Raw genomic sequence first — 8,877 nt, 5'->3', positions numbered from 1 at the left:
GATGATTTTTATTTTCACTCTTTTACATTACAATTGTGAAGTATCCAAATGTATCGACAATGTCAAAAATCCCTATAGACTAACAAGCGTTCTATGATACTAAGAAGCACGCAGTGTATCCCAAATAATTCTAACCTTTGTTTTGTGCATGCTTACAGTTTTACGAACTGTTGAGTTTCCTTGTTGATGATTAAACGTTTCACAAATAATTTCACAAAAAAGACATTCGATAGGCAAATGAATATGCCCGTATTTATATGAATCTATATAACAAACAATTTCCTATAGAATATGATATTTTTTGAAGTGACAGACAGAAAATATTAGTCACCGCGATACATTTCAATATTAATACTGACACCTATATCGTATTACATTGAAGAGTATGTCAGGAAAAGGTAAACAAAGTTCTAAGAAAGCTGTTGGCAAGGTACGCGAGTGTGGAAAAACTGCAGAAACATCTGCGCTTAATGCCGACATGAGTCCAAGCGGAACAGAATCTATAATGTCAATACCTATTTTAAAGATAGCTGATAATAGTCGACATCTTCCAAGATACGCTAGTGTCTTACAGCGTACGACAGAAGATAGCGTAGGTATGGAAGATTTGGATGCTTTACAATTAGAACTGGAAACCTTACTTTCGTCCGTCGTAGTAAGACATAGAATGCTTCAGGATGAAATAGCAAGTTTATCTTCGGCTGAAGAACGTAGAGATAAAAGATCTAAAAGTGGGAAAGGTTTATCGCTTCTGGATAGAAAAGTTAGAGAAGAAAAATTTAAGCCCAAGGAAATAAGCACTAAAACTCAAACTTCTGTATCTACTAAACTTGTAAAACAAAAAACATCTGGAAATTTAGGAAACCAAGCAATTCCAAATATACACGATATAGGAAAGATTGAAGGATCTAAATCTGACGCTCCAAAATTATTATTGCCAAAAAATGATACGCCTAATAAATTTTGGGCTTCTGTAGATCCATATTGCACCGACATTATGCCGGATGATATTAAGCTATTGGAAGAATTAATTGTAATGCACAGCGACCTAAGTGAATATAAAAAAATCCCACCATTAGGTCGTCACTATAGTTTACTTTGGGCGCATAATGATTTATTGCAAGAAGAAGATGCAGCTAATCCAAACAGAGAGAAAAAAAAAGGTCGTACGGACGTGTCTCTTTTGGTACCTAAAGGAGATAAAAAAATGAATGGCATTGCCGGTCCTTTAACACAAAGGCTAGTTTCTGCCTTACTAGAGGAAAATGTATATGTTGCAAATAACAATACGGATAACAAATTATTTAGAAATAATGATCCTCCAGTTCTTAGAGATTTAACAATACAAAATTCAATGAATTTGGAAATAAGAATGCACAAAGAATTAATAGAACAAGGCATACTAGATTCAGATGGGCAGAAAAAGAATCAAGACGACGACGAGATACTTACTGAAATCAAAAGATGTCAACAAGAACTGTCCGCTCTGTCTAATCATAACGTCACGCAATTAAAGAGATTGTTGAACCTTGCACAGGAGGAGAGTAAACGACAGGCACTTAAAAGAAGAATTACTGCGGCAGATAACGAAGTAATAGAAAATTATAAAAAGTTAATCCTTTCTAAACAAAGAAAAATACCACTAACAAAAAAGGAACAAGAAAAGGCTTGGATGTGTTTGCGCGAAAGAGAGAACTTATTGAATCAACTTAATATGCTACCACAAAACAATCTTGATACTTTGAGTTTTTCTAATAGTTCAGTTTAATTATCTATGAACTTGATGTAATATATTAAAAAAAGACGAGTTGTAAATTTATTGCTCATGATGTACACAATACACTCTTCATTGAATCATAATACATTTTATATATAATTCATAATCTATATACTTCTTTCTCAAGCATACAGATTGTATACTTAAAATGATTATCCATGCACAATTTACTCTTATGAAGAACATTAATTGTGATTGGATAATTATTTGTGTACATGACACGACATAATAATTGCGACTATATAAGAAAAAAATTGTGTATTTGTACATAGTATAATGTAATTATAGAAAAATCCTAATTTGTAACTATTTTCAAAAAAAAAAAAAAAAAAAAATGGATTATAGCATTATTTACTTTAAAAATATCTTATTTATAAAGTCAACGTACAAGTCTGTTTTTTATATCACATATCCATTAAACAATAATGACAAACTAGTTTTATCGAGATTAAAAGGAATGAAAGTTAAACGAAGTATTGTATATACATAAAATATATGTACATACGATGGTTACTTTCACAATATTAAATTGCTATTTTCTTTTGATTAATATAAATCGAATCTTTATAATGGCGAATGTCGAAGTGTAATAAACATAGCGAAACGTAAACAAAAGTGCTAATGGATGATCTCATTACGTATTAATACTCCTTGATAGATCAATCTATTAAAGAGAGTATACACGTAGGACATTGTAAGCACGTTTGGAATATAATGGTACGTAATACTTGAATACGGCACAGTGAGTGTAGAATCGTATAATGGCAACTATGTCGAGTAATTTAGCTAACGCTTTTTTCCCTCTAGAACTAATTTTAAAATTCTTTGCACTCGGAAATTTCGAAAATCTTCCCGGAAAACTAAACACATATTTCAGTAACTTGTATGTAATAATTATCTGGCTTATTTACTTCAGCATTTCCATTTATTTGCAGAATCACAACTTCATTTGTCAAGACATAATAGGTTTTATAATGTTTAATACTAAATTATTTACTATGATGATAACAGTGATCGGTTCGCAATATTATAAGCAAGTATGTTATTTATTATTTCAAACTATCGAACTATTTCAAATATTTATATTAGAAATTCACGTACTACCAATTAGATGTTTTGTTATAATTCCACATTTTTTCCCATTACGATTAATGAATAGCTTATCAACGGTTATAGTTAAGAATTAATACATTTTTTAATTATATTTTAGAGATGGAAACGATGCTTGGACAAAATTACTATGATAAACGATACACTGGAAAGACTTCATATTCCAAATAAATATCAAAGTTTACATAATAGAATAAAGCGTAATATTCTCATATGGATATTAGTTTCTGTCAGTATAAATATAACAGAGTTATCATGGTACAAGGATAGCTTAAAAGAGATGAAACCATATTTATTCTTATTTGTAATAAATCATTGTTCAGTTGCTAATAACTTGATGGACCTGAAATATGAATCTGTTATTTGGTACGCGTTAACTAATAATTTTATAAAAAAGCAATATTTTAGAGAAACTATTTCCTTTTTTTAATGGGTCACAACCGATATTTTGTAGAAAATAAAATTTTAACTATCGATCATCGTAGAAAATCGTTAAAAAAAAAATTTTTATCTCAACGGAATGAATTGAACGAATGAAAATAAAAATCGATAATTTAGTACTCGCACAAACATATATATTTTTTTGTATATATAGGTATACGGCGTCGATCTTTGAAAAAATTAACAAGTATATTTTACATTTAACCACGAACAAAAATTCAGAAGCAACACGGATAAGCACAGCTTTCAAAAGATCAAATTACCAACGTTTCATCGATACTCCTCACCATAAACAAAGTCTATTAACAATAATGTAAATATGTAACAATTATTGTTTATTTATAACTTTACAAAATATCTCTGCTTCGTCTATTGAAAATATATTTCCAAAGGCACGTACACCTGGAACTTTCAAAAACATGTTATGAATTCCACGAAACGTTCCAAATACAACTAACCACTGACATGATGACTCAATTTATATACGTACTGGGATTTGTACAGGCACAGCATACATATTTTTCATTCAAATTATCGTATATATTTGATTTTATACCCGTAGTATTGTCGATAGCTATATCATTCTTTAAAGTGATATTTCTAAATAACACCATCGAAAAATGTTGCACAAAGGTAATAACAATGATAGATAAATGTATTTTACTCGTTTTCAAAGTAATAAATACTTTTGAAAATATATAAGCAAGCTAAGCTTGCGATAATTACTTTATACAATGTAATTTAGATAAAACATACGGAGCACGCGCTTCATATTTTGAGAGATTTCACCTACGATTCAGAAAGACAAGAAGAGGTAAGGTATTTTGCCAAAACAAATTACATGAACGAACATGATAAATATCGATGATGTTATAACTGTCTATAAAATTTTGTGTTCTATAGATTTTCCAATTTATTCTACAAATTACACAAAAATGACTAAGGCTTTCCGGGCTGGGTCTATTTGATTTTGGCCATCACTTCGTTTACAAGGTCAGTAATCTTAACAGATTTTAAATTGCAATCTTGCTTTGGTTTATATCAATTATTAATGAATAATTTATTTAAAATGAAATTTTTCAGTATTTCGTGATTATGATAGATTGCATTATTATCATCGAGCAACTGAATGATTTCTCAAATTATCCACCGTAAACGTTCCGTAACATCTATAAAACTATCGTATATCATCGTTTCATCGGCTGTAAGCATAGTGAAATCGGTATCTCCTAAATCGTGCTTTCTTTCAAATAAATTTGAACGTTAAAAGGTAAAAATTAAAAGTTAATATATAACATATTTTTATTAAAATAAATAGCAATAGTAATTACTGAACACACTTATAACTGAGAGAACGTAGTAGTTTCCATATAAATACAACACTCGATAGAATTAATATAATGCCTACTTACTGTTATTTCCTGTATAATTCATATTCCTTAACTCGTAGAAAAAATTTTATAACAAAATTATTTTGTCATATCCAAGTATATCGTTGTAAGTAATAATCGTTGCTTCAATCTCTATCGATAAATCGAAAACGAAGAGGTTTATCAGGTACATTCATCATGTAAAAACTGGTTCCAATATCGGCGTAATTATACTCAATTTTGAACTCCCGGACCAACTAAAAATATATACCCAAAGTGACAGTGTGTAATGGATTTTTCAGCATTTTCACGTTTACCTTTGCCGTAAGCAATGCCATTTTTATTTCAGCCATATGTCTTCCCAGGCAAGATCGTGCGCCATGTCCAAATGGTAAATAACTATATTCTTGAAAATCATCGTCCACTCGATTCGTTAACCATCTTTCCGGTCGAAATTTCTCCGGATCTTCGAAATTTTCTTCGCGTTGCGATGTTATTTGACTGGCCATTATTACGAAAGTCTAAACATTTGTAATATTTTAGAGTGAAAAATGGATACAAAGCGAAAGAAATGCGGCATATGCGTTTACCCCTTTTGGTACTGTATATCCATGGAGACATATCGAATTTGGTAATAGTCTGGTAATGTATGGAAAAGCAGGTCGCAATCTTGAATTGAAAAATGTAACCGCATCGTAAAATTATTCAAATTAGATATTTTTATCGATATGAAAATATTATGATACCTCAGACTTTCTTTCAAGCAAGCTTTTAAATACGGCATGTCTTGCAAATTAGTTTCGGTTATCGAAGATTCCGCGTTAGGAATAACAGAAACGATCTCTTCGTATAATTTTTTCTGAACTCGGGGACTCTTTGCCAAGAAGTATAAAAGAAACGCTTCGCAACTTGTCATCTAAAAGCACGAGACATAGAGACTAATTTGATTATTTTTAACGAATCGCCTTTACCGCTTGAACTCCCAAAATTGCCATGTCCATCAATAAGGTGGAAACATCATCGGGATGAAGACGTTGAGCTAACAACAACTTTTCTAGAACAGATGAAGTTTCCTCGGAACAAGACAACGGCGATCGGGTTCGAAACATATTTTGTGCTTGACGAATGTATTTACCTATAATACTGAAATAAAATCAATTAATTTGATATCACAGAATGATATCAAGCTATGAGTGGCGCTCACCCATCGATAACATCGCACGCCGAGAAAAGCCGTTTAGAAAAGGGAGTATCAAAGAATCTCCATACTTGAAAACCAGTTTCGCAACGGCTCAAATACTTGTGAGCGGTCGTAAGCGCATCGATGAATATTGCTGGCTCCGATGTAGGGTTCTGTCCTGTTGAATCGAGAAATCCAAGCTTCTTATCGAATATAAGGGTGAAGAAACATTCCGAACCCCAGCGAGCAATGTCTTCGTTGAAATTATCAGGGACCTAATCGTTCGTAAAAATGCTCGTTCTAGCAGTTGGATTTGGAACCCGTTTGAAAACTACATACGTACTTCGTCCTGTCTATTACGTATTTTTCGTATTTGACCTATGAAATCTTCGGAAACTATTTCAAGCTTTCTGAAAAACTTTGGATCTATCTTATTGAACGGTTTGTGTACTTTTTCTTTCAATTCTAACCATTCCGAACTTTGCCTATAATAGAGAACGACTTTGACATCTTTTTTTGCCAAAGATATATACACATACATTTAACGATATAGAAACATATGTACAATACTAACATTGAAAAAGCACCTGCGAGACGATATTTCCGATAGTGAAGACGATAGTGCTCGAGAACGTCGATACCACTACGAATGGGAGTATTGCCTTCTTGTTTGAAAACTTCTTCTATATGTTCTGGCCTGACGTGCGAAAATAAATTCAATATTTCAATAAGACAATATTTTTCACCTGTACGAATAATTGTGCCATTACCTATGAATCATGACGATATCACCGGATAATGGACCACTGAGTCTTACGATACAACCGTATCTATTAAAGAGATATTTAACCGGCGTAATGTTGCGATTCCAACTTAATCGTCCTAAAATCACAAATTTACAATAACTAATAGAACGTGCTAATCGTGATCGAACTTCTTTCAGTGAAGAAATTAGTCAAAATTAGTAATGCGGAAGAAATGACTAAGAACGTTAAACGCGTCGTGTAAACGCGAGTCTTTCGATCGAGTCTCCTAGCTCGAACTTTTGACGGATCATACCCTGGCTGAATCTGTTGTTTAGCAGACTGGAAAACAGTTGCGTACCGAAAATCGGCACGTATTTCCAATATTTTTCCCAAAGCTTCATTATCATGGGACCTGGTATCTGATCGAAGGATAACGGAGCTCTATCTTCGATGGTTGGTCGCAAAAATTTACTCGGTATTTCAAAAGTTTCCGACATCACTTCCGCGCTCGTTGACTCCATCAAAGGTAGCGTGTCATCGCGATTTAAAGTTTCGCTAACGGCTGACGCTGCGTGAGATTGAGCCATACGTGTCGCTAAAGTATCATTAAATGTGTTTACAAGTATTAAACGGCAAATAACAAATTATTGCAAAATTAAATTAAAATCGATGATGATAAAAATGGCGTAACTTACATATAACTTCATTGGTATTTATATCTATACATCTTTGATTTTCCACATTCGACAATACCGGAAATTTAGTAATTCCACGGCACGTATTACCGTTCATACAAAATGGATAGAATCGGAGGACTATCGCCGAAGGTGACAATACTCGGCACATCATGATTTAGTCAAAATGAATTTTTCCTTTTTTTCTTACGAAGATCAGAATTACAACGTTAAGCAGACAAATTAGGCAGAAAATTTATCAAGTATTCCTACGTTACATAAAACAAGATTTAACGAGTCGATATCTAACAAAACTACGTAATTAAATTTACATACCTGATATATCTTGCTCTTTTAAAGTGTAACATGTATTATTTAGGCGTTAATAAAAATTGATAACGAAGCTAGTAATATGTGCGAACAAACTCGGTTGCCTTGGTAACTACCAAACAAAGTTCGAACTTTCACATTGTATCGTAAGAAATATATATTTTTTCCTTTCTGGACATGTGCATGTAATAAAATAGATATATAGATACGCGCGCGCGCTCGCGCGCCCGTGCATGTGAGGTTGTAAGAATTATGCGCAGTAAAACGAGTTTCTTTGTACACATTATGAATAGTGCATTCGACGTTATTTTGAACGGTATATCGAGCATTGTATCGAATTCGCATATACTACATGGCGTAACACGTGTAAACACCGTGTGTACTCCCAAGTACAACCGTCGCTACATTATTTCATCCGATAATATACCAATGGATAACATTAATTGATCGATAATTTTACAGATCGAAGCCACGATTAATGGATCGAAGAATCAATCGAGGTAATATACGTGAAAATAATTTAGCAACTTCGCTTATAGTCTCTTCCATTGAATTTTCACCATCCCGTTTGTATGCACGAGACGTAATAAGAAGTAAAAAGTCAGTGTCATCTGTTATTCTGTTATTATTTCTTTTCCATATTCATTCCTGGCAATCTACGTAATAGAAAAATGGGTATACATATGTATATGTTTTTATATTCATAAAAGGTAGATACCCACGAGCGAATAAAAAAACATTTGATATTAGCGACCAAGGTCTCCAGCTCGTTAATAACTTATACATACGTACATATGCATTACAATTCGTCTCATTGACGCAAAAAGAAAAAACGATATTATTGAAATTTCATGGAAAAAGCGTCGAAAGTGTGAGAAGCAAATAATTGAACTCGTTCAATTGTTTAAAATAAAGGAAAAAAAAAAAAAAAAAAAAAAACGAACGTACGTTGTAGGATTCCAAAGAGCAAGGCCGCAATACCCGTCGAATTGGAATCGAAGAAGATTCTTGAAGCTAAAGTCAAGAGCGGTCAAAGCATAGATAGAAATTTTCTACGTACTACGCAATACGTCAAATTATTTCCTATGAAAAATTCGAAAAGCGAGGATAATATTAATGATCGAGCGATCGCGTTTATCGGACGCATGATACGTGCTCGAAAATAAAATTTTGCGAGTATATCTACGTCGCGCGCGTTACTACAAAGGAAAGAGCACGCGCGTACAGTAAGTTAATTACGTTTTCGAAA

At 32.7% G+C, this 8,877-nt stretch overlaps 3 protein-coding genes and 1 long non-coding RNA gene across 12 annotated transcripts; 3 read left to right on the top strand and 1 right to left on the bottom strand.

The window, feature by feature from the left end:
- Positions 1-46: 46 nt before the first annotated feature.
- On the top strand, positions 47-1,883 carry LOC122632811 (transcriptional adapter 3-A). Its single transcript, XM_043820021.1, has one exon. It carries the CDS (start codon positions 386-388, stop codon positions 1,766-1,768), a length of 1,383 nt encoding a protein of 460 aa, XP_043675956.1. The 5' UTR covers positions 47-385; the 3' UTR covers positions 1,769-1,883.
- Positions 1,884-2,115: 232 nt separating this feature from the next.
- LOC122632814 lies at positions 2,116-4,463 on the top strand. Of its 4 annotated transcripts, XR_006327954.1 has the most exons (7): positions 2,121-2,814; positions 2,988-3,253; positions 3,483-3,641; positions 3,721-3,961; positions 4,074-4,142; positions 4,232-4,321; positions 4,412-4,463. XR_006327954.1 is itself a non-coding variant. In XM_043820028.1 (6 exons), the coding sequence occupies exons 1-6, from the start codon at positions 2,492-2,494 to the stop codon at positions 4,194-4,196; spliced, it is 894 nt and encodes a 297-aa protein (XP_043675963.1). In that variant the 5' UTR covers positions 2,116-2,491. The 4 variants fall into 4 exon arrangements, 3 of the variants coding, with proteins under 3 accessions (XP_043675963.1, XP_043675962.1, XP_043675961.1); XM_043820028.1 differs by lacking the exons at positions 4,232-4,321; positions 4,412-4,463 and having other exon boundaries at positions 2,116-2,494; positions 2,713-2,814; positions 4,074-4,196; XM_043820027.1 differs by lacking the exon at positions 4,412-4,463 and having other exon boundaries at positions 2,120-2,814.
- Positions 3,647-8,875, bottom strand: LOC122632806 (probable cytochrome P450 301a1, mitochondrial). Of its 6 annotated transcripts, none has more exons than XR_006327953.1 (13): positions 7,635-7,807; positions 7,320-7,567; positions 6,938-7,219; positions 6,649-6,760; positions 6,453-6,575; positions 6,222-6,363; positions 5,903-6,153; positions 5,670-5,841; positions 5,445-5,614; positions 5,289-5,367; positions 5,016-5,219; positions 4,741-4,955; positions 3,647-3,736 (listed from the first exon to the last, which is right to left on the bottom strand). XR_006327953.1 is itself a non-coding variant. In XM_043820004.1 (12 exons), the coding sequence occupies exons 2-12, from the start codon at positions 7,471-7,473 to the stop codon at positions 4,845-4,847; spliced, it is 1,800 nt and encodes a 599-aa protein (XP_043675939.1). In that variant the 5' UTR covers positions 7,474-7,567; positions 7,635-7,807; the 3' UTR covers positions 4,606-4,844. The 6 variants fall into 6 exon arrangements, 3 of the variants coding, with proteins under 3 accessions (XP_043675939.1, XP_043675940.1, XP_043675942.1); XR_006327951.1 differs by lacking the exon at positions 3,647-3,736 and adding an exon at positions 4,269-4,571; XR_006327952.1 differs by lacking the exon at positions 3,647-3,736 and adding an exon at positions 4,269-4,530.
- Positions 7,880-8,245, top strand: LOC122632834. Its single transcript, XR_006327957.1, has 2 exons — positions 7,880-8,025; positions 8,091-8,245. It is a non-coding gene; the product is annotated as an uncharacterized LOC122632834 (long non-coding RNA).
- Positions 8,876-8,877: the final 2 nt, after the last annotated feature.

Source organism: Vespula pensylvanica, chromosome 11 (assembly GCF_014466175.1).
Source record: "Vespula pensylvanica isolate Volc-1 chromosome 11, ASM1446617v1, whole genome shotgun sequence".
Taxonomy (NCBI): Eukaryota; Metazoa; Arthropoda; class Insecta; order Hymenoptera; family Vespidae; genus Vespula; species Vespula pensylvanica.
Note: the sequence above shows the minus strand (reverse complement) of the source record. Positions and strands in the feature narration are given on the sequence as shown.

Bases quoted from the DNA above. Each gene is read 5' to 3' on its own strand.
- LOC122632814 (XM_043820026.1), top strand. From the start codon at position 2,539: ATGGCAACTATGTCGAGTAATTTAGCTAACGCTTTTTTCCCTCTAGAA. The intron at 3,642-3,720 runs GTAAATATGTAA...ATATTTCCAAAG, and splicing joins CAAAGTCTATTAACAATAAT to GCACGTACACCTGGAACTTT. The intron at 3,962-4,073 runs GTAATAACAATG...AATGTAATTTAG, and splicing joins TCGAAAAATGTTGCACAAAG to ATAAAACATACGGAGCACGC.
- LOC122632811 (XM_043820021.1), top strand. From the start codon at position 386: ATGTCAGGAAAAGGTAAACAAAGTTCTAAGAAAGCTGTTGGCAAGGTA.
- LOC122632806 (XM_043820004.1), bottom strand. From the start codon at position 7,473: ATGATGTGCCGAGTATTGTCACCTTCGGCGATAGTCCTCCGATTCTAT. The intron at 7,220-7,319 runs GTAAGTTACGCC...ATGATACTTTAG, and splicing joins AAATACCAATGAAGTTATAT to CGACACGTATGGCTCAATCT. The intron at 5,615-5,669 runs GTAAAGGCGATT...TCGTGCTTTTAG, and splicing joins CAATTTTGGGAGTTCAAGCG to ATGACAAGTTGCGAAGCGTT.